At 51.4% G+C, this 24,204-nt stretch overlaps 2 protein-coding genes and 2 long non-coding RNA genes across 5 annotated transcripts; 1 reads left to right on the top strand and 3 right to left on the bottom strand.

Annotated features, from left to right (window-relative positions):
- Window positions 1-8,486: 8,486 nt before the first annotated feature.
- Window positions 8,487-8,897, bottom strand: LOC136578114 (histone H3). The gene has a single exon (XM_066578017.1). The coding sequence runs from the start codon at window positions 8,895-8,897 to the stop codon at window positions 8,487-8,489; it is 411 nt and encodes a 136-aa protein (XP_066434114.1).
- Window positions 8,898-9,537: 640 nt separating this feature from the next.
- On the bottom strand, window positions 9,538-10,191 carry LOC136578113 (histone H1B-like). Its single transcript, XM_066578016.1, has one exon. The coding sequence runs from the start codon at window positions 10,189-10,191 to the stop codon at window positions 9,538-9,540; it is 654 nt and encodes a 217-aa protein (XP_066434113.1).
- Window positions 10,192-10,398: 207 nt separating this feature from the next.
- LOC136577824 (uncharacterized) lies at window positions 10,399-12,849 on the top strand. Its single transcript, XR_010786549.1, has 4 exons — window positions 10,399-10,633; window positions 12,049-12,194; window positions 12,420-12,518; window positions 12,607-12,849. It is a non-coding gene; the product is annotated as an uncharacterized lncRNA (long non-coding RNA).
- A 4,377-nt stretch (window positions 12,850-17,226) lies between these two features.
- Window positions 17,227-20,920, bottom strand: LOC136577823 (uncharacterized). Of its 2 annotated transcripts, XR_010786548.1 has the most exons (3): window positions 20,653-20,920; window positions 17,746-17,891; window positions 17,227-17,520 (listed from the first exon to the last, which is right to left on the bottom strand). It is a non-coding gene; the product is annotated as an uncharacterized lncRNA (long non-coding RNA). The 2 variants fall into 2 exon arrangements; XR_010786547.1 differs by lacking the exon at window positions 20,653-20,920 and having other exon boundaries at window positions 17,746-18,178.
- Window positions 20,921-24,204: the final 3,284 nt, after the last annotated feature.

The raw sequence follows: 24,204 nt of genomic DNA, 5'->3' as shown, positions 1-24,204 counted from the left end.
CGAGTCGGCTGAAAGCTCCAGCTAGGGATAACGGACTAGTACCACAGTTTTATTTAGTTGGTTTTCGGAATGCCAGGATGAAGTTGCGGAGTGTGGACATAGTAGCACTGTTTTATTTAGTTGGTTTTCAGAATGTGGCCAGGATGAAGTGTGCCGGGGGGGGGGGGGGGGGGCTTTTTTTATTCTGTCGTTTTAGGTGAAAGTCTTGGACCGCAGCCAGACGGACCACTGCAAAAGCATTTACCAAGAATGTTTTCATTGTTGAAGGAAGAGGAGGGGAATGTTTTTGAGGCAGTACGTGTCCAGTCCACGTGTCCATGGTTATATGCACCTTCCCAGTAACCGCATCGGTATAAAAAAATTGTTGCGACTTTGGACATAGTAGCGTGTCCTCGCCGCCATCACGTCTTAGGAAAGCCTCCGTTTCCACAAACCTGTAACATTGCAGTAGCAGCAGTATAGGCAGAGCCCAGAATTAGTAACATTTCAGTACTAACAGTATAGACAGACCCCAGTAACATTTCCGTAGCAGCAGTATAGGCAGAGCCCATAACATTTGAGTAGTAACAGCATAAGCAGACCCCAGTAACATTTTATTTGCAGCAGTATAGACAGACCCCAGAAACATTTCATTTGCAGCAGTTTAAACAGACCCGAGTAACATTTTATTTACAGCAGTATAGACAGACCCCAGTAACATTTCATTGGCAGCAGTATAGACAGACCCCAGTAACATTTCACTAGTAACAGTATAGACAGACCCTTGTAGCATTTTAGTAGCAGCAGCGTAGGCAGAGCCCAGTAACATTTCAGTAGTAACAGTATAGACAGAGCCCTGTAACATTTCATTTGCAGCCGTATACAGACCCCAGTAACATTTGAGTAGTATTAGTAACAGTATTGACAGACGGCTGTAACATTTCCGTAGCAGCAGTATTGGCATAGCCCAGCATTAGTAACATTTCATTTGCAGCAGCATACACAGACCGCAGCAACATTTCAGTAGCAACAGTATAGACAGACCCCAGTAACATTTCATTTGCAGCAGTGTAGGCAGACCCCTGTAACATTTCAGGAACAGAAGTATAGGCAGACCGAAGTAACATTTATGTCACAGAAGTATAGGCAGACCCCATGTAGCATTACTGTGGCAGAAGTATAGGCAGGCAGACTCGGGTGACATTTCTGTAGCAAGAGTGTAGGCCAACCCCGGACACATTGGTGTACCATCAGTGTAGGCGAAGGCCAGAAAAATTACTTGGATTACAGTGTAGGCGAGGGCCAAAAAAATTGCTGTACCGACAGTACAAATGTACCCCAGAAAAATTGCTCAACCGAGAGGGCAGGTGAAACCCATTAATATTTTAGCTTACTGTGTCTGAAGGCAGCCCTGTTAAAAAAAATAAAAAATAAAAAAATGGTTCATGTTGAAGTTTCAATGCTGCAGTTAGAAAAGTCAAAATTATTGTTAGATAAAAGTTATATGAGCCCTTTGGGCCGCAGAAAAATGGGCAGTTCCGCGTGCTGAGAGGATGTTTCAGGAGGAGGAGTACTAATATTATAGACAGATTGACGAAGGTAAATGTCCCTTTTTTTTACGGTGATAGAGAAGAGTGCTTTTATCTGCAGTTGTAGCGAAAAGATTGTTTAGGTACTGCTGCTCTCCGCTGGTGGAGAAGATAAGTCTGGGTAAATCCAGGCTTTGTTCATCTTTATGAGTGTAAGCATGTCGGCACTGGCAGTTGACAGGCGGGTACGCTTGTCCGTTATGATCCCACCAGCTGCATTAAACACCCTCTCTGACAAGATGCTAGCGGCAGGGCAAGCCAGCACCTCCAGGGCGTACAGCGCACGTTCGTGCCACGTGTCCAGCTTTGACACCCAATAGTTGTATGGAGCAGAGGCATCACATAGAACGGTGATATGATCGGCTACGTACTCCCTCGCAATCTTTTTACAGTGCTCTTTCCGACTCAGCCTTGGCTGGGGAGTGGTGACACAGTCTTGCTGGGGAGCCATAAAGCTGGCAAAGGCCTTGGAGAGTGTTCCCCTGCCTGCGCTAAACATGCTGCCTGATCTCTGCGCCTCCCCTGCTACTTGGCCCTCGGAACTGCGCCTTCTGCCGCAAGCGCTGTCAGATGGGAAGTTTACCATCAGTTTGTCCACCAGGGCCCTGTGGTATAGCATCTTTCTCGAACCCCTTTCCTATTCGGGAATGAGAGTGGAAAGGTTCCCCTTATATCGTGGGTCGAGAAGGATGTACACCCAGTAATCCGTAGTGGCCAGAATGCGTCTAACGCGAGGGTCACGAGAAAGGCAGCCTAACATGAAGTCATCCATGTGTGCCAGGGTGCCAGTACGCAAGACATGGCTGTCCTCGCTGGCAAGATGACTTTCAGGATCCTCCTCCTGCACAGCCCATGTATGCTGAGCAGATGAAAGGCAAGCTGCATGGGTACCCTCTGCAGTGTGCCCAGCTGTCTCTTCCCCCTCCTCCTCCTGCTCCTCCTCCTCCAAAAGGCGCCGAGAAATAGACATGAGGGTGCTGTGACTATCAAGCGACATACTCTCTTTCCTCGTCTCCTGTTCCGACCGCAAAACATCAGCCTTTGTGCTTTGCAGCGAACTTCTCAACAGGCATAGCAGAGGAATGGTGACGCTAATGATTGCAGCATCGCCGCTCACCATCTGGGTAGACTCCTCAAAGTTTGCGAGGACCTGGCAGATGTCTGCCATCCAGGCCCACTCCTCGGTAAAGAATTGGGGAGGCTGACTACCACTCCGCCGCCCATGTTGGAGTTGGTATTCCACTATTGCTCTACGCTGCTCATAGAGCCTGCCCAGCATGTGCAGCGTAGAGTTCCACCGTGTGGGCACGTCGCACAGCAGTCAGTGCTCTGGCAGATTAAACCGATGTTGCAGGGTTGTCAGGGTGGCAGCGTCCATGGTGGACTTGCGGAAATGTGCGCAGACGCGGCACACCTTGCCGAGCAGGTCAGGCAAGTGAAGCTAGTTTTTAAGAAACCGCTGAACCACCAGATTGAAGACGTTGGCCAGGCATGGCACGTGTGTGAGGCTGTCGAGCTGCAGAGCCGCCACCAGGTTACGGCCGTTGTCATACACGACCATGCCCGGTTGGAGGCTCAGCGGCGAAAGCCAGAGGTTGGTCTTCTCTGTCAGACCCTGCAACAGTTCGGGGCCCGTGTGCCTCTTGTCACCTAGGCTGAGTAGATTCAGCACGGTCTGCTGACGCTTGCCCACCGCTGTGCTACCGCGCCACACCGACGGTTGCGTAAGGGGAGGGGGGTAGAGGAGGTGGCATAGACCGTCGCAGATACCAGCACCGAGGTAGGACCCGCTATTCTGGGTGTGGGTAGGACGTTAGCGGTCCCAGGCTGTGACTCGGTGCCAGCCTCCACCAAATTCACCCAATGTGCCGTCAGGGAGATATAGTGGCCCTGCCCGCCAGTACTTGTCCACATGTCCGTTGTTAAGTGGACCTTCGTTGGTGAGGACACGATTTATGTTGTGGGAGACGTGCTGGTGTAGGACTTGGACGGCGCACCGGGAAAAATAGTGGCGACTGGGACCGAGTAGTGCGGGACTGCTGCCGCCATGATGTTTTTGACAGCTTCCGTTTCCACAAACCTGTATGGCAGCATCTCCAGGCTGACTAATTTTGCAATGTGCACGTTTACAGCTTGTGCGTGCGGGTGCGTGGTGGCGTATTTGCGCTTTTGCTCCAACGCTTGTGCTAGCGACAGCTGAATGCTGCGCTGAGAGACATTGCTGGATGGGGTGGAGGACAGTGAAGGTGAGGGTGTGATTGCAGGCCGGGAGGCGCACGTGCCTGTGTCCTGAGCGGGGGTTTGGATCTGAGTGGCAGGTTGGGGCACAGGGGGAGGCGGTGACCCGGAGGTGGTGAACGGCCTTCGCCCCACCTTGTGGGGTGCTTGGCCATCATATGCCTGCGCATGCTGGTGGTGGGGAGGCTGGTAGTGGTGGCTCCCCGGCTGATCTTGGCGCGACACAGGTTGGACACCACTGTTCGTCGGTCGTCTGCACTCTCACTGAAAAATATCCACACCTTTGAAGACCTAGGCCTCTGCAGGGTAGCTTGGCGCGCGCGCGCGGGGGGGGTGCGGGGTGCTTTGGGAAACAGTTGGGGGCATCTTCACTCTAGCACCTGCCTCTACCCCTGGCCACCCTACTGCCTCTTCCAACCTGTCCTGCTGCTGCACTTGCCTCCCCCTCTGAAGAACTCTCCTCAGTTGACCTAGCGAACCAGGTGGGGTCAGTCACCTCATCGTCCAGCGGTTCTTCCTCTGAATCCTCTGTGCTCTCCTCCCTCGGACTTACTGCCCTTACTACTACCTCACAGATAGACAACTGTGTCTCATCATCATCGACCTCCTCACCCACTGAAAGCTCTTGAGACAGTTGCCAGAAGTCCCCAGCCTCATCACCCGGACCCCGGGAACTTTCCATCGGTCACAACAAACTCCTCAGGTGAGAGAGGAACCATTATTTCCCAATCAAGACAGGGGCCCCAGAACAGTTCCTGGGAGTCCGCCTGCTCATCAGAATGTGTCATGTTCATGGAGTTAGGAGGCTGGGAGGAAGAAGGAGCAGCAGCGAGAGGATTCAGAGTTGCAGCAGTGGACGGCGTAGAAGACTGGGTGGTCGATACATTGCTGGATGCATTTTCTACCATCGACGACAGGACCTGCTGACACTGCTCAGTTTGTAATAAATGTCTACTATGTAGACCCAAAAATTGTGATATGAACCTGGGGACCCCAGAAACTTTCCTCTCTCCTAATGCTGCAGCAGCCGGCTGCGATTCACCTGGACCAGGAACTCGGCCTGTGCCCACACCCTCACTTGGACCTCCGCACCCTCGACCCTTACCCCTACTCCTCATCATGGTGGATTAAGAATAGAGCAGGGCCAAATAAATTACCCCACTGTACAGCACTGACAACTGTGGCTTAATTCACTGTACACAGAGACTTGTAGATAGCGGAGGCTCTATGCTGTAACTTGAAAAAAGTAACCCGCTGGCTTGCGCTGATACCTAGGGGTAATTTACTGCTCGCAGAGACTTGTAGATAATAGAGGCTGTGTGGAGTGGGAGAAGACTCTAAAGCCAGGGGAGAGTGCTGGTAACTGCAGCGATCTCAACCCCACCAAGGAAAGGGTATTGTGAGAGGCTCTGCACAGCGGCTGAGCTGAAATACCATGCAGTGGCCCAGGTAATATTACAGTACTGTTTAGCGGTGAGACCTCTGTCTAATGCACTGCAGACACAGAACGGTATAACTGAAGTCGTTTGCTGTAGGCTAGGAAATATTTGAGTGCAGTTTCACGGTGAGAGCTGGTTGTACGGCACTGCAGGCTGAGAACGCCTATTACTGAAAGGCTGGGGACAGGCCTAGATGCGTAATACAAAAATGGATGCACTACAACTCCCAGCAGGCCACAACTAATGCACAAGGTCAGGTGTGACCCTAAAAAGGACAGTTGGGGATCTTGAAGACAGGATCCTACGCTAACCCTATAGAAGCAGCAGCACTTTCCCTAACCCCTGCCAGCGTGTGTCTGAGGCGAGCCGCGGGTGGGGCCGCTTTAGGTACTCGGCGGTCCCCTGATCTCGCCATCCACTCACTGCTGGAGGGTGTGAGAGGGCTGGCACGTCACAGCAGGAAGTGGTAATGCCTTCCTTGCATGTCTCTTGGCTAGAAAATGGCGCTAAACATGCGAGGAAGGAAATGGAATTGACTCGAGTACCCCGTGGTGTTCGTCTCCAGTCCCCTAATGCTCGGACGAGTGTGCTCGCTCATCTCTAGTTATTACCTTAATTATATCAATGTGGATTCTATCATTTATATTGATTACATAGTATATCTAAAGATAGACAGACAGACATACAAACACATTTTATGCTAATGAGCCCGCCTGTCTGGCAGTTGACTGTGCATTGTGATGTCATCAATCTGGTGTGACACGGGCAGTACAGAATGATGAATACTAGAGCTTGGTGGCCATCTGAAGTCAGTCTCCACTTCGGACGGGTTACCGATTAAACAGTATTGTATTGTCGTAAATGTGCCCGGTCATATCTCCGCTTGCTGCATGCTGTGTGCTATATTGTTGCAGCGTGTGCATCTTCCATGCTGGCACTTATAGGATCCTGTCGGTTGGGTAGATAAATTGCCCCTATGTTTTTGATGTGTCCTTACAGAATACTATATTGGGCCTGGGGGTTATGGTATCTATTAGGCAAATATCACTTTTAAGTATCTCCCAGTGTTTAATGAAGAAAATTCTAAAGGCCCATTTAGACACAACGATTATCACCCAAAATCCACGCACACGGCAGTTCATGGGACAGTTTTGAGCGTCCGCTTTGCATAAGCGTGTAAATGAAGGCTCACGCTGTATGCAGAATACAAGCGGGACCGCTATCTTCTCCATACAGCTGTTGTCTTCTCGGAGCGCTCAGCTGATATCCTGCTAAGCACTCCTAGCGGGGTATGCAGAACACAGCTGGAGCGCTTGTCTTCTTCATATTCCGGCTGTGTTTCCCAAGCGGGATACCAGCTAAAAGAATAGTATCAGCGGTATCCCGCTGAGAATGCAGCATGGATAAGGCTCATCGGTGTCTTTCAGCTAGCTAAATGGGCCTTTATTGAAACATGTCTGCTTGTTGTAGCCAGTATAGCTACTAGGGAAGGACAATCATTTTAATAAGACCCTTTCTTATTGAGGGTAGGGGAGGCGAGGAGAGGGAGAATAGTGCCCGTGTAGTCATGCATGCCATGTATTTTATGTGAATGAGGGACTCCGGGTCTTGAGAATCTGCAGAGTGTTGCACAGCATGGTGGCCACAGCAGAGGAGGAGTAATCCTGGCGCTTCTTGGGGTGGCAGTAGAAGTGCCACTGTATGCCCTGTGCCGGGGACTGTCACAGGTTATGGGGCCTCCTTGTTATACACGGTGCCCTGATGTTCCTGCCGCCCACAGCTGTCTGTTGTGGCTCCTGAGTGTCTCTCTGCTCCGGCAGGGGAGCGCTGATGCAGCAGAGCTCTAGTACTCCCCTTCACCGAAGCCTCCCTGCGCGCTCTCTCCTCACCCCCACGTGTTTGTGGCAGCAGCTGCACTGCTCGCTTTACAGGAGGGATTCACGCTCCAGCGACTCTCTGCTGCATGGCCCTTGTCTCCGTCACCCCTCCTCCGTCTTCTCTCCCACTGCTTCAGGAGCTGACAGGCCAATCGGCTGCACAAGATGGCAAGGGCTCTTGTATTCAGCCAATCAGCAGGGAGAGGGGATGGGCCTTCACGCTAGACAACTAAAAGAAACGCCCCGCAATGACGGCCCTGATCAGTAGTTCCCTCTCTGGTCCGCTCACTGTCTATATAGAGTAGGGCTCTGCGCTGAGCAGCTATCGCTTTCTGCTTACAACGTAGAAGATGTCTGGTCGCGGTAAAGGAGGGAAAGGTCTTGGGAAGGGCGGCGCCAAGCGGCACAGGAAGGTGCTCCGTGATAACATCCAGGGCATCACCAAGCCTGCCATCCGCCGTCTAGCTCGCAGGGGAGGCGTCAAGCGTATCTCCGGCCTCATCTATGAAGAGACTCGCGGCGTCCTGAAAGTCTTCCTGGAGAATGTGATCCGCGACGCCGTCACCTACACCGAGCACGCCAAGCGGAAGACCGTCACCGCTATGGACGTGGTGTACGCGCTCAAGCGCCAGGGCCGCACTCTCTACGGCTTCGGAGGTTAATAATTCTGCTCTTTCTCCAGAACACAAAGGCTCTTCTCAGAGCCGCCCACCTCTTCCAAGGAAAGGCTGTAATACAACTCCTTGTGGGGTCGTCAGCAGCGGTGATGGTCTATGCACTCTGACATGATACAGCGGGGGTGTAGCAGCCTCCCCGTCAGGGTGCGCTTCAGGCTGCGGTCACGGCACGCTTTTAAACCCCTTAACCTATTTAGGGCAGGCAGGTTATGTTTATAATACGCGAGGAGCTGGGCCTGAATTAATGAGTGCGGTGAAGGGTTAACAGACCTGCCGTTGGAGGTCGGGTGGTTTTAGTGCCGCCTATGGGCGGGGCTATAGTCAGATTCTTCCCGCTCATTGGCTGATCCCCGGAGATTTTGAACTTCCCGCTCAGTTGATCGCGTCTCCCGATCAACCACGTTGATAACAGTCTGCCGGGGATTCAAATCTCTTTCTACTACATTTGAAAGATGAGAGAATGGCATTAATTGAGGAACTGACTAGGTCACTGAAGGGGTTAACAGACCACCTCCTGCTGACGACAGAACATTATCGGGGAGAGGCGGCACCAGGGTACACCGCGCACAGGCTGGCTGTGAACCCGAGTTGGGGAAATGACAGCGGAGGACAGGATGCAGCTCGTTTGAGGAGGATTTGGTGGCTCTGAAAAGAGCCTTTATGTTCCATGTGGTGCCCAGAGCAGATCTAAGCCCTCTCTCCGCGAATCCTGCGGGCCAGCTGGATGTCTTTGGGCATGATGGTGACCCGCTTGGCGTGGATGGCGCACAGATTGGTGTCCTCGAACAACCCTACCAGGTAAGCCTCGCTGGCCTCCTGCAGGGCCATGACCGCTGAGCTCTGGAAGCGCAGGTCAGTCTTGAAGTCCTGGGCGATCTCTCTCACCAGGCGCTGAAAGGGAAGCTTACGGATCAGCAGCTCGGTGGACTTCTGGTAGCGACGGATTTCACGGAGAGCCACTGTACCTGGACGGTAGCGGTGAGGCTTCTTCACTCCGCCGGTGGCAGGAGCGCTCTTCCTGGCGGCCTTCGTAGCCAGCTGCTTGCGGGGAGCTTTCCCTCCGGTGGATTTACGAGCGGTCTGCTTGGTTCTGGCCATAGCGCTGCTGTAGAGATGCACACAGATGTGATATGATGGGAGCCGTAGAAAGAGCAGAGTCTTTATACCCTACTTGCTCTTCCCTATTGGCTCTTAGAAACAACGCCCCCTACATCTCATTGGCTTTTTCAAACAAACCACTAGCCCGCCAAAACGCTTGATGCCCGCGACCAATCAGCGTTCAGCAGAGGCTGGCCCCACCTCACCCTATCAGGCCATTGCATGATACGTACGGGTGTCTGTGAAATCATGTTCTCAGCTGCTTCCCTGCATTGATATGTCCGCAGAAACACACACTCCACGCTGCACGGCAGTCTCCCCCATTAGAAGCTGCGCTGATTTTATGGGAAATGCATTAGGTCGGCGAGTCCCCTCCCCCTTCACACTCAGCCCGGCATCCATACACGCGTTGTATAGGTCACAGTGCCCAACAGGAACGGGGATGATGCGGCGACAATGTCTCGTATTACTCCCCCTCTACAGCCTCCCCCTCGCTCCCTAGACTCCCAACTGATATGAAGTACCCTGTAGCCGCTGCTATCTAGAACAGAATTCGAGGCAGTGATAATACAGCTCTGCGGTGAGAAGGTGGCGGCTCTGAAAAGAGCCTTTGTGGGGTAAATGCACGGGCGGCTTCAGCTTATTTCTTAGCCGCACTCTTCTTGGCTTTAACAGCCTTCTTAGCCGGACTCTTGGCAGCTTTGGGTTTGGCCGCCTTCTTAGCCGGACTCTTCGTCACCTTCTTGGGCTTTGGGGCGGCCTTCGGCTTTGAGGCTTTCTTCGGGCTCTTGGCCACTTTCTTGGCGGCGGCCGCTGCAGGTTTCTTTGCTTTTTTCGGGCTTTTGGCCGGAGCCTTCTTGGGCTTCTTAGGAGATTTCGCCGCTTTCTTGGCTCCAGCGGGCTTCTTGGGCTTGGCCGCAGACGCTGGCTTCTTTTTGGCCGGCTTGTCCTTAGTCTCCTGCTTCTTGTTCAGCTTGAAGGAGCCGGAGGCGCCGCTGCCTTTCACCTGGAGCAGGCTGCCCTTGGTGACCAGAGACTTGACGGCCAGCTTCAGGCGGCTGTTATTCTCTACATCGTACCCTCCGGCAGCCAGAGCCTTCTTCAGGGCGGCTAGAGACACCCCGCTGCGCTCTTTAGAGGCGGACACGGCTCTGACGATCAGCTCCGACACGCCGGGACCGGAGGCCTTCTTGCTTTTCTTGGCGCCCCCTGCGGCGGATTTCTTCGGCTGCTTCTTGGATTTGGCAGCCGGCTCGGCGGCAGGAGGAGCGGCGGCTGGCGCGGTTTCTGCCATTGTGTGCTGCGGTAATCAAATACTAAAACTCTCCTGGAAGAGAAACTCTGAGAGCCGCGCTGGTGGCTCCTCTTATATGTACAGCGGCCGCGCTCTGATTGGCTCGTGAGCAGACCCGTCCTGAGCTGCTATTGGCTGAATCTGAGCACAGCTAATGCCTTATCCCATCCGGGCCGCATATTAGTAGTTTACCATGCGGTTATTCCTGCTGCCGATTCCAGCCAATGAGGTGGCTGGAATCGGCACCATGTGACCTCCCATTGTGCACGAGCAGTACAGTTCAGCTGCCGTGCACGATGAGAGCTGTGCCCGCGCCTCACGTGACCGGTGACGTCACCGGTACTTGAATTTGCCCGCGAATTCCGAGCCTACAGAGGAAGCTGATGGTTGGAGCCTTTTATACTACTTTCAACGTGGGAGAGGAAGATTTCTGCGCTGTGTGGTGAGTACCTACCTGAGATTAATGTGCTGTGCTGCTACGTGTGGTGAGTACCTACCTGAGATTAATGTGCTGTGCTGCTACGTGTGGTGAGTACCTACCTGAGATTAATGCGCTGTGCGCTACGTGTGGTGAGTACCTACCTGAGATTAATGTGCTGTGCTGCTATGTGTGGTGAGTACCTACCTGAGATTAATGCGCTGTGCTGCTATGTGTGGTGAGTACCTACCTGAGATTAATGCGCTGTGTGGTGAGTACCTACCTGAGATTAATGCGCTGTGCGCTACGTGTGGTGAGTACCTACCTGAGATTAATGCGCTACGTGTGGTGAGTACCTACCTGAGATTTATGCGCTGTGTGCTGAGTACCTACCTGAGATTTATGCGCTGTGTGCTGAGTACCTACCTGAGATTAATGCGCTGTGTGATGAGTACCTACCTGAGATTAATGCGCTGTGTGGTGAGTACCTACCTGAGATTAATGCGCTACGTGTGGTGAGTACCTACCTGAGATTTATGTGCTGTGCGCTACGTGTGGTGAGTACCTACCTGAGATTAATGCGCTACGTGTGGTGAGTACCTACCTGAGATTTATGCGCTGTGTGGTGAGTACCTACCTGAGATTAATGCGCTGTGTGGTGAGTACCTACCTGAGATTAATGCGCTACGTGTGGTGAGTACCTACCTGAGATTTATGCGCTGTGCGCTACGTGTGGTGAGTACCTACCTGAGATTAATGCGCTGTGTGGTGAGTACCTACCTGAGATTAATGCGCTACGTGTGGTGAGTACCTACCTGAGATTTATGCGCTGTGCGCTACGTGTGGTGAGTACCTACCTGAGATTAATGCGCTGTGTGATGAGTACCTACCTGAGATTAATGTGCTGTGCTGCTACGTGTGGTGAGTACCTACCTGAGATTAATGCGCTGTGTGGTGAGTACCTACCTGAGATTAATGCGCTGTGTGGTGAGTACCTACCTGAGATTAATGCGCTGTGTGGTGAGTACCTACCTGAGATTAATGCGCTGTGTGGTGAGTACCTACCTGAGATTAATGCGCTGTGTGGTGAGTACCTACCTGAGATTAATGCGCTGTGTGGTGAGTGCCTACCTGAGATTAATGCGCTGTGTGGTGATTACCTACCTGAGATTAATGCGCTACGTGCGGTGAGTACCTACCTGAGATTTATGCGCTGTGTGCTGAGTACCTACCTGAGATTAATGCGCTGTGTGGTGAGTACCTACCTGAGATTAATGTGCTGTGTGCTACGTGTGGTGAGTACCTACCTGAGATTAATGCGCTGTGCGCTACGTGTGGTGAGTACCTACCTGAGATTAATTCGCTGTGCGCTACGTCTGGTGAGTACGTCACCTGAGATTTGCGCGACGCCACCTGACGCAACCTATGTTTTTTTGCAGATTTGTGCGCTACGTGGGGAGACGCGGCCACCCGAGATTTGTGCGCCTTTTTTTGCAAACTTACGTGTGGAGATGATCCTGACGTTTGGACGCGTTTTGAGAAGAATTTCGCTTCGCTTGCACACAAGCTGACATAACTCGTCGAGGTAAGCTGCTGCATCTGCTAAAATTTTCATTGCGTGCATCTGCTCATATGTGCTTATTTTGCGCATATTTGCAGGTTTTCGTGTGTACGTGTATATATAATATATGATTCTTCTGACCAGGTTGGGGGAGTAGTGGTCAATGTAAGTGGGTAGAGCGGATCTAGGGATCAGTAATACTGGTGTGATGTGACTGTTAACCTGCTGATTTTTCGTTATTTCCTGCAGATCTGACGTCCTTGAGAATGGGAAGGCTGGCGGACAGTGAAGAGACCCTCGACGTTCAGCAATCTTGAAACCCTTCGTTTTATGGACTGCTTTTTGCCGGTGACTCACTTTTTTTTTTTTTTTGTATTTTTGGATGGACTAAGCTTTTATTTATTTTCTTGCAAACTTTTTTCCTTCTTCTTTACAGGTGAGCGGATAAGTTATTTCAGGATTACCACACTGCGTTTGCTCACAATCATTGTTGAAGCAGCAGAGACTGACGGTCCTAGATGTTGGCTCAGTAGGACGCTTTCAAGATGGGCATGTTTGCAAATCGAAGTGATTCTTACATTGTTTTTTCTGTGCCTTGTTGTACTTCGTTTAAGTGGTAAAAATGGGCAGTTAGAAGTTGTGTATATTAATTAAAATTAAGAATATTGACAGTTTTGAAGACATTGTCATTTTTTAACATTTGCAAATGTTATATCTCATATGTGCAAGCATACTCTACAAATCTTTGCCAACATATATTTCCATCTGTTCACTTTATTCTGGACGCACATTTGCAAAAACATCCTTTGTTTGGAACCATTTAGGAGACATTCAAGTTGAATCTTACTTTTCCTCATTTTGATAAACCCTTTTTTCTCCACCGAGCCAAGATTGCAAAGGCTCGTGGGTGTCAGAATACATACCCCCTAAAATGGCCCTATTTTACAAAGTACACCCCTTTGTGTTCACTGAGGGGTGTGAGGAGTATTTAGATCCCACATTTTCAGGAATTAATGGAATTATGATAAAAAAAAATTATAATAAGGCTTTATTTCGGCTAATGTGCTATTCTAAATTTTTTTTCCACCAAAAATCATCATTTTCATGTGCACTGACACCCCAAAATGGATACCCCTGTTTGTATTGTTTTCAGAAATGTACCCATTGTGGCCCTAATGTTATGTTAGTATGCACAAATGGGACCCAAAATGTAATCAGTACTATGTGGCTTTCTGAACAGACTGTTATGATCGTGTGGGCAGATTTAGCAGACTGCCAACACCATCGTGACCAAAGGACTAGTAGTCTAGTAGTATACATGCACACAGGAAACACAGGAGATTCACATGGAATCCATGCAACTAACCCTGTGCTAAAGAGGGGGGGGGGGGGGGGGGTGTCGACAGTGGCCCAACCTAAGCATATACATCCCCAAATAAGAGGGCGGCCCAGCGGTCTTCGGAACTGGGCCATAGCTGATCTTAGGAGCCACAGGACAGGACACACGCATGGCATATAACAGACGGAACAGAATACACAGAGATAGAAAACACTGCATACAGAAGCCAAAAATGCAACCACTACTAACAGGCTGATTATAAAGAACAGGTATTACTTGACATTGTAGACAAAACGTGAAGCTAGCGGGCGAACTTCTAAGCTCCTGGTTATACCGCTATTCCCTACACTAACCATGAGTCCAGGAGACCCGGACAATACTGCCCACTTGGCCTGTAGCAGCAGCCACAATGCATACTCGAGTATAGCCGATCCCAGTGTTAGCCGAGGTACCTAATATTACCCCTTGCCTTATACTCAAGTCAATAATTGACCCCAGGTTTTTGGGGTAAAAGTTGGTACCTTGGCTTATACTCAGGTCGGCTTAGACTGAAGTATATCTGATTACATACAAAAACCTAATGAAATAAGAGCAATCGTTGCATGCAAAGCATTAACCCTTTCCAATCCACTTATTTTTTCTCACCCATTCTCCCCAGCTCCAAATAAATTGGTTCTGGGGAGAATGGGTGAGAAAAAATACACTTTCCCTGCACCCTCCTGAGCTGACAGAGTTCAGGAGGGTGCAGGGAGGGACCTGCTTACCTGTCCGGCGTCTTCAGTACTCTCCTTCTGCCTCCCGGTTCGGCGATCATGTGACTGCTGGGGTCAGGTAACACCGGCGGTCACATGATCGCCGGCCAGAATCTATGCATTACATAGCGCTAAGTAATGTGTAAAGGAGAAGGCAGAAAGGATTAAAATCCCTTTCTGCCTTCTCCTCGGGGGTCTTCGATGAGGACCAGTGCAGGAGTGCATCTGCACCCGATGTGCCTGACGATCGGTTGCAGATCCACTCCTGCACTGCAGTGTCGGGCCTGCCCCGACATTGGAGGGAAATTATGATGTCGGGGCAGGCCCGACATTGGACTGGAAAGGGTTAACAGCGGGAATCTGTCTCACCCATCCCCTCTGTGGCTGCGGGAGGCCAACTGTCATTAGCAACAGTCTTCAGCAGTAGATGGTGTGGGCTCAGATCTGTAGGATGTAGATGCAAGTCCATTCCAGAAAGCTGCTTCCTAACATATACATACATTCACGTGCTGCGGTGGCAAGGGGTTAAAAGGGTTCCCTGGGACTCCAGTACTGATGATCTATGCGCAGTGAAGTGGTGATCTGCCTCCCAGAATCCCTGCCAATCAGCTGATGACGAGTGCGCACCGCTGCCACTTCAGTCTATGCCAGACGCAGCACCATACATTTCCGGCTGTACACGCCTGCATAGGATTGCATTTCAATACGCAATCCTATGCAGAAGGCCGTGGTTTGTCTACGCGAAATCACGCGCAGAAAACAAACCGCGCCATGCTCTAATTCTGTGCGGGGTTCGCAGAGCCCCGTACAGAAACGCCACTCGCTGGCTGCCGGCTCTGCGCATGTGTCGTCTGCTGGCACATGAGACAGAGCTGCGGGAGCGGGCGAGTTCCGCACTGCTCTCTGCAGGCGCTCAGGTCGGGTCCCGTTGCGAGCAGCTGGATGCGACACGGCCGTCTGCAGGCGGCCTTAGGCCTCATGTCCACGGGGAAAATCAGATCCGCTGCAGATTCTACATGGAGAATCTGCAGCGGGTCCCTCCTGCCCCGCAGACATGAGCGCTGAAAATAGAAATTTAAAAGCATTTACCTATCCGTAGCGGGCGGCGAAGGTCAGCTGTTCCTCACGGCCGGATCTTCATTTTCGGCCGGCGGATGAATTCCTGACGCCGGCGGCACGTCGCCGACGTGCCGCGCGCATGCGCCGGGCACATCCGCCGAGCCGAAGCAAGGGAGATGCGGCCGTGAGGAAGAGCAGAGCTTCGCGGCCCGCTGCGGGTGAGTAAATGCTTTTAATTCCTATTTTAGGTCTCCCGCGGATCCGGACGGCTTCCATAGGCTTCAATAGAAGCCCGCGGGAGCCGTCCCCGCGGGAGACCCGCACGAAAATGGAGCATGGTCCGGATTTTTCCATGCTCCATTTTTTTTTAAATGCCTTTTATTGACGATCCGCGGGTATTTATCTACCCGCGGGTGGTCAATGCATCCCTATGGGGTGCGGATCCGCGCGCGGGAGATCCGCTGCGGATTTTAAATCACATTTTGCCCGTGGACATGAGCCCTTAGGCCTCATGTCCACTGGAAAAATACAATCCGCGTAGAATCAGCTTTCAATTGTATAATTTTCATGCAGATATCCGCACACATTGCTGTCAATGTGATAGCAATGTGGCCGATCCGCGGTAAAATGGAGCATGCCGCGGTTTTTTCTCCCACGCATGAAAAACGCAATTCTATTAAAATTCCATCCGCGGGTGCAAAAATCAGTTTAATGGACGGGATGGCCAATGATTCCCTAGGGGCAAATCCGCTGCGGAAACCGCAATTCCATTTTGCTAGTGGACATGAGGCCTTAAGGCTCCTTCCCACAGACGGATCTACTGTGTTTCCCCGAAAGTAAGACAGTGTCTTACTTTCTTTTTATCCCCAAAAGCCCCACTATGTCTTACTTTCGGGGTATGTCTTATATTGGAAAATGGAGCATGAAAAAAATCTGGACCATGCTCCATTTTCATGCGGGTCTCCCGGGACACAAAAATCAAATTGTACTCACACGCTCTGGTTCTTCTCTTCGCCGCGGCGCCATCTCTCAGTCGCGGCCGGATCATTTTGCTTCGGCCCGGCGCATGTGCGGGGCACGTCACCGACGTCATCATGCACATCCGCCGAGCCGAAGAAAGAAGATCCGGCCGCGACGAGAGAAGATGACGCCGCAGCGAAGGAAGTATCCGGAGCGTGTGAGAGGCAAGTTAATTCTGATTTATTCCTATTTTCAGCGCTCATGTCCGCGGGGCAGGAGGGACCCGCTGCAGATTCTCCATGGAGAATCCGTAGCGGGCCTGATTTTCCCCGTGGACATGAGGCCAAAGGCGGCAGACGCGGTGACATATGGAGGGGGGGGCGGCGCGCAGCTACCGTAGATGAGAGGGAGGCGGCAATACCCCCGTGTTTCCCCGAAAGTAAGACATATGTCTTACTTTCGGGGTACGGCTTACATTGGCCGACCCCCCTGAAACCCCCGATACGTCTTACAATCGGGGGGTGTCTTACTATCGGGGAAACACGGTATTCAACCTAATAGCTCAATGCTTACGGTGCGTAATTTCACAGCGGAATTCCGCACCGTAAAATGCCGCGGGTATACGCGCGGACGGCTTCCATTGCAGTCTGTGGAAGCCGTCCATTCACGCTATTTTCCGCTGTAGCACAGCGGAAAATAGCGTGAAACCGCCTCTACGCCTACCGCGTCACATGCCGCTGCGGTGCGTCTCACGCTCTATTACCCATGCGCACTGAGGCGTCATGCGGGACTCCGGAACCAGAGGTAAGTATTGGGGTCTCTTGGGGCTGCCGTGATGGGCTCCGCCCCGGAATTCCATGGCAGAGCCCGTCACAGCCATGTGCAGCCGGCTTTACAGCGTGGGTAATCAGGAGCCTGAAAACATAAATAAGGTAAAACAGAAAAACAAATTCAAATCACGTTTTATTATTTATTAAAAATTTGGATTTTACACCAAGTGTCATTCCCTGATAAACCAAAGGCCGCTGTGTGTGGGGATCTTTTCTGTTTACTCAATCGGTGTAAAATATTGCGCAGTTTTTCAGGATACTCCAAAAAGCTTATAAAAAAAAAAAAAAAAAAAAAAAAAAAGGTGAGTCACCGGCAAAAAGCAGTCCATAAAACGAAGGGTTTCAAGATTGCTGAACGTCGAGGGTCTCTTCACTGTCGGACAGCCTTCCCATTCTCAAGGACGTCAGATCTGCAGGAAATAACGAAAAATCAGCAGGTTAACAGTCACATCACACCAGTATTACTGATCCCTAGATCCGCTCCGCCCACTTACATTGACCACTACTCCCCCAACCTGGTCAGAAGAATCATATATTATATATACACGTACACACGAAAACCTGCAAATATGCGCAAAATAAGCACGTATGAGCAGATGCACGCAATGAAAATTTTAGCAGATGCAGCAGCTTACCTCGACGAGTTATGTCAGCTTGTGTGCAAGCGAAGCGAAATTCTTCTCAAAACGCGTCCAAACGTCAGGATCATCTCCACACGTAAGTTTGCAAAAAAAAGCGCACAAATCTCGGGTGGCCGCGTCTCCCCACGTAGCGCACAAATCTGCAAAAAAAGACAGGTTGCGTCAGGTGGCGTCGCGCAAATCTCAGGTGACGTACTCACCAGACGTAGCGCACAGCGAATTAATCTCAGGTAGGTACTCGCCACACGTAGTGCACAGCGCATTAATCTCAGGTAGGTACTCACCACACACAGCGCATTAATCTCAGGTAGGTACTCACCACACGTAGCAGCACAGCGCATTAATCTCAGGTAGGTACTCACCACACAGCGCATTAATCTCAGGTAGGTACTCACCACACAGCGCAATAATCTCAGGTAGGTACTCACCACACGTAGCGCACAGCGCATTAATCTCAGGTAGGTACTCACCACACAGCAGCACACAGCGCATTAATCTCAGGTAGGTACTCACCACACACAGCGCATTAATCTCAGGTAGGTACTCACCACACAGCGCATTAATCTCAGGTAGGTACTCACCACACGTAGCGCACAGCGCATTAATCTCAGGTAGGTACTCACCACACAGCGCATAAATCTCAGGTAGGTACTCAGCACACAGCGCATTAATCTCAGGTAGGTACTCAGCACACAGCGCATTAATCTCAGGTAGGTACTCAGCACACAGCGCATTAATCTCAGGTAGGTACTCAGCACACAGCGCATTAATCTCAGGTAGGTACTCAGCACACAGCGCATTAATCTCAGGTAGGTACTCAGCACACAGCGCATTAATCTCAGGTAGGTACTCAGCACACAGCGCATTAATCTCAGGTAGGTACTCAGCACACAGCGCATTAATCTCAGGTAGGTACTCACCACACAGCGCATTAATCTCAGGTAGGTACTCACCACACGTAGCGCACAGCACATTAATCTCAGGTAGGTACTCACCACACAGCGCATTAATCTCAGGTAGGTACTCACCACACGTAGCGCACAGCGCATTAATCTCAGGTAGGTACTCACCACACAGCGCATAAATCTCAGGTAGGTACTCAGCACACAGCGCATTAATCTCAGGTAGGTACTCACCACACAGCGCATTAATCTCAGGTAGGTACTCACCACACAGCGCATTAATCTCAGGTAGGTACTCACCACACGTAGCGCACAGCGCATTAATCTCAGGTAGGTACTCACCACACAGCGCATAAATCTCAGGTAGGTACTCAGCACACGGCGCATTAATCTCAGGTAGGTACTCACCACACAGCGCATTAATCTCAGGTAGGTACTCACCACACGTAGTAGCACAGCACATTAATCTCAGGTAGGTACTCATCACACAGCGCATTAATCTCAGGTAGGTACTCACCACATGTAGCAGCACAGCACATTAATCTCAGGTAGGTACTCACCACACAGCGCATTAATCTCAGGTAGGTACTCACCACACGTAGTAGCACAGCACATTAATCTCAGGTAGGTACTCATCACACAGCGCATTAATCTCAGGTAGGTACTCACCACACGTAGCAGCACAGCACATTAATCTCAGGTAGGTACTCACCACACAGCGCATAAATCTCAGGTAGGTACTCACCACACAGCGCATTAATCTCAGGTAGGTACTCACCACACAGCGCATTAATCTCAGGTAGGTACTCACCACACAGCGCATTAATCTCAGGTAGGTACTCACCACACAGCGCATTAATCTCAGGTAGGTACTCACCACACAGCGCATTAATCTCAGGTAGGTACTCACCACACAGCGCATTAATCTCAGGTAGGTACTCACCACACAGCGCATTAATCTCAGGTAGGTACTCACCACACGTAGCAGCACAGCACATTAATCTCAGGTAGGTACTCATCACACAGCGCATTAATCTCAGGTAGGTACTCACCACACGTAGTAGCACAGCACATTAATCTCAGGTAGGTACTCATCACACAGCGCATTAATCTCAGGTAGGTACTCACCACATGTAGCAGCACAGCACATTAATCTCAGGTAGGTACTCACCACACAGCGCATAAATCTCAGGTAGGTACTCACCACACAGCGCATTAATCTCAGGTAGGTACTCACCACACAGCGCATTAATCTCAGGTAGGTACTCACCACACAGCGCATTAATCTCAGGTAGGTACTCACCACACAGCGCATTAATCTCAGGTAGGTACTCACCACACAGCGCATTAATCTCAGGTAGGTACTCACCACACAGCGCATTAATCTCAGGTAGGTACTCACCACACAGCACATTAATCTCAGGTAGGTACTCACCACACGTAGCGCACAGCGCATTAATCTCAGGTAGGTACTCACCACACAGCGCATTAATCTCAGGTAGGTACTCACCACACGTAGCAGCACAGCGCATTAATCTCAGGTAGGTACTCACCACACAGCGCATTAATCTCAGGTAGGTACTCACCACACATAGCAGCACAGCGCATTAATCTCAGGTAGGTACTCACCACACGTAGCAGCACACAGCACATTAATCTCAGGTAGGTACTCACCACACGTAGCGCATTAATCTCAGGTAGGTACTCACCACACATAGCAGCACAGCGCATTAATCTCAGGTAGGTACTCACCACACAGCGCATTAATCTCAGGTAGGTACTCACCACACATAGCAGCACAGCACATTAATCTCAGGTAGGTACTCACCACACGTAGCGCACAGCGCATTAATCTCAGGTAGGTACTCACCACACGTAGCAGCACAGCACATTAATCTCAGGTAGGTACTCACCACACGTAGCAGCACAGCACATTAATCTCAGGTAGGTACTCACCACACGTAGCAGCACAGCACATTAATCTCAGGTAGGTACTCACCACACAGCGCAGAAATCTTCCTCTCCCACGTTGAAAGTAGTATAAAAGGCTCCAACCATCAGCTTCCTCTGTAGGCTCGGAATTCGCGGGCAAATTCAAGTACCGGTGACGTCACCGGTCACGTGAGGCGCGGGCACAGCTCTCATCGTGCACGGCAGCTGAACTGTACTGCTCGTGCACAATGGGAGGTCACATGGTGCCGATTCCAGCCACCTCATTGGCTGGAATCGGCAGCAGGAATAACCGCAGTGTAAACTACTAATATGCATCCGGGCCTCCTCTACGCTCCGTTCTCCTCTTGTGCTTCCCTGCCCGGGATAAGAGTCCGTTACCAATCAGAACCGGACAGGAGAGCTCGCGTTCAACGTGACTCCTCACTCTCTGACATCTCATGCAACCGTTTATAGCCGCTGCTGGCGGAGGTTCCGGGGAGGAGCGGAGAGGAGGCCACGAGATCTCCCGATCTGCACATCACCGCCTATCTGCGGAGATAAAACCGCTGCGGGAGCGCCTTCCCTCTATTCCCGGCCCTTGTCACCATCCCCGGGATCTACTCCACAATCCCCATCGTGCAGAAGCTGATTGCACAATGTGAGGACGACCTGGAGCTGCCGAGAGCCCAGAGGTGTAGCACAGGCGGCGCCTCCGCTCACTGCCAGCTCCCGGGTGCTGAATGTATACTGTATATACTGCAGACTGCTCTATACTGCGGCGCAATGTAAGATGAGGAAACCCAGTACCCCCCTGTACACTCAGACGATCGGGAATGCCACACGTTATCGTCCCTTTAATACCCCGGACATGATGGGTGTGGTTGTCCACAAGAAGAAGCGATTCTTCTTCTCTGCAGGTCCATCTCCTCCCGCGGGCTGCTGTCCGTTCTATATCATCCCAGGGATATCATGTGCTGGACGTGACGGCCATTGCATCGGCTCTGTAGTTCCCATCAATCGTTGACGGTGAAGATGGAACTTGGGATTCTGCTGAAGAGCGGTGGCATCTAACAACGCTCTAATCGGGATGTAGATCGCCAAGAAATGACGCCTGAACAAAGCCTTCTACCCGCGGGTCTCCTGCAGCCGGCGATGGCCTGTCAGTCACTGATGTCCGAGCGGAGCAGTGATACAGCGGGACTCTCAGCGCCAGATCCAGTGCCACAGTCGGTGACATCTCACAGAACCCGCGCGGAGGGTTCTACTGTAGATCCCCGGGGCAGCAGATGTTGTACAGTGTCCGCTGGGATTCCTACGGGAGAGCGTGTTGGTCCAGAAAGCTGAAGGACCATCGGTACTGTGAGACCCCCGCTTCCCCCACAACCCGGTCCTCTATACCCTTCCAGATCGCTAATCAGCTCTTCTATTTAGCGCCCAAGGAGGCGACCCAGAAAGAGAGCAGTGCAGGGGCGGCTAGTGGAGCTCTTGTTGGCAAGCCGCTGCTCCGGCCGAACAGCAGCTCACAGTCATCGGCAGAGCTGGCCACCAGCGGCGCCATGGGCAGCGAGAGCGGGGTTCGCCGTGGCAGCGGCGCCAGTGCCATCGGTATACGGGAGCGGAGGCCAGCGCGTAGGGTGACAGCGGCGACGGCTGCTGCGGCCGACGGGGACAGGAGCTGGGAGCAGACAAAGCTGTCCAGCGAGCGCCCGGGGGGAAACGAGAGTAGATGTCAATCCGGCGGGGAGATGTGTGAGACAGGACCAGAGATGGGAATCCGCCTGGGAGATATGTGAGCTTGCCATGGGAATGGGCGGTACATGTGGGGAGGTGTGTGTGCGGCAGCCGGTCCACCGTCGTGCCCCTCGCCTAGACGTACCATCTAACTCGGGGCTCCCAACCCATGTTTCCACCCTTACATCCGCTGGAGACATAATGCACCAGGGCCGCTCAGCTGTAAGTGAATAGGAGCAACGCAGATGGTACGGCATCAGTACAACTGTAGCTGAGCTCCGTCTCCCGGCCGGCCTCCAGCTTCCTTCTCAGTGCAGTAGGGTCACTCCGGCTTTGCTGCATCTCATGCCCTCCCATGAATCCTCCTCCGGGCAGGTGTGAGGGGAGGGGGCAGCGCTCTCTAGGACGGGCTCTCCTAGCTGCCTCGGACGCTGCTCTTGTTCTATGTCTATGTGATGCCTCCGTGGGGAGGAGGGGATAATAAATACCATCGGGTGCCATCAAGAAGCTTCACGGAAGAGCTCCCTGTCCGGGCTGCCCCATGCGTGACTTCCCACGGGACACCGGCCTAGCTATGTACATTTAACCCTTAACCCACTAGTATCCGGTCACTGTATCTACCTGCAGTCATACATGTAAAGGCAGTAGCCGCAGTACACAGTGCGGCCGGCGGGTCAATAATCTGCTCACAATGACCAACATGGACATACAATGGAGAACAATACAATAAATGAGTTCTGAATGTAATGTTTATGTAAAGGTCACCGTGTCCGTACAAAGGGTCTAGTGTTCTTGTGTCACATTGTGTGCAAGTAGTAGCGGTAAAGGGCAACCTTTAGGCTGATATCTTGTCACGGAGTGTTGTTCAATCTTTGGCAATCCAGTTTGATGCTCCAATAATAGCCGACCCTGATATATGCACCTCGTCTACCCTGATACCCTGCCTCCATGACCTTCACCTTGCTCATGGCTGAGGGCGCCATGGTTTTCCGTGAAGTTACCACGATGGCTGAGCAGAAAATGCCCCTCCATGCTGATGTTGTAGCATTGTGTAGCTCCGGACAAACTCCGGACAAACCCTCATTAGCAAGGCACACTTTAGATAAGCACCACACTACCTCCAACCAAGCACAAGCGCTGCCTGCGGGACACACCGCTGCCTCTTCTCCTGAGTTACAGTATAGTCAGGCCCCAGTAACATTTCAGTTTCAGCAGTATAGGCAGAGTCCAGTATTAGTAAAATTTCAGTAGCAGCAGTATAGGCAGACCCTAGTAACATTTTCGTAACGACAATATATGCAGAGCCCAGTGTTAGTAACATTTTAGTAAAAGAACATTTATATCTTAAAAGAACATTTATAAATCAGGGCTACCATCCCACCTCAATTGATGACCAAATCACCAGAGCCACCAGGATACCCAGAAGTCAACTACTCCAATACAAGGAGAAGGAAAGAAACAATCGTGTGCCTCTAGTAGTGACCTACAATCCGCAACTAGAGGTACTAAGGAAAACCGCAAGAAAACTCCACCATACCCTGCACAAGGATGACCGTCTGAAAACCATATTCCCGGACCCTCCGCTTCTGTGTTACAGGCAACCTCCTAACTTGAGGAACTTTATGATCAGGAGTGCATTACCCTCTGACACACAAAAAGGAACTTATCCCTGTAATGTAAGGAGCTGTAAGACCTGCTCACATGTACTGACTGCGGACAGGATACGGATCCCCAACACACAGCAGGACTATAAGATCCAGGGGACATTCACATGTTCCTCGTCCAATGCTGTGTACCTGATCATGTGCAGTAAATGTCCTGTTGGGGGTCTTTATGTTGGAGAAACAGGACAGAAACTGAAAGCCAGGATGAGATCGCATCGCCACAC

Source organism: Eleutherodactylus coqui, chromosome 8 (assembly GCF_035609145.1).
Source record: "Eleutherodactylus coqui strain aEleCoq1 chromosome 8, aEleCoq1.hap1, whole genome shotgun sequence".
Taxonomy (NCBI): Eukaryota; Metazoa; Chordata; class Amphibia; order Anura; family Eleutherodactylidae; genus Eleutherodactylus; species Eleutherodactylus coqui.
Note: the sequence above shows the minus strand (reverse complement) of the source record. Positions and strands in the feature narration are given on the sequence as shown.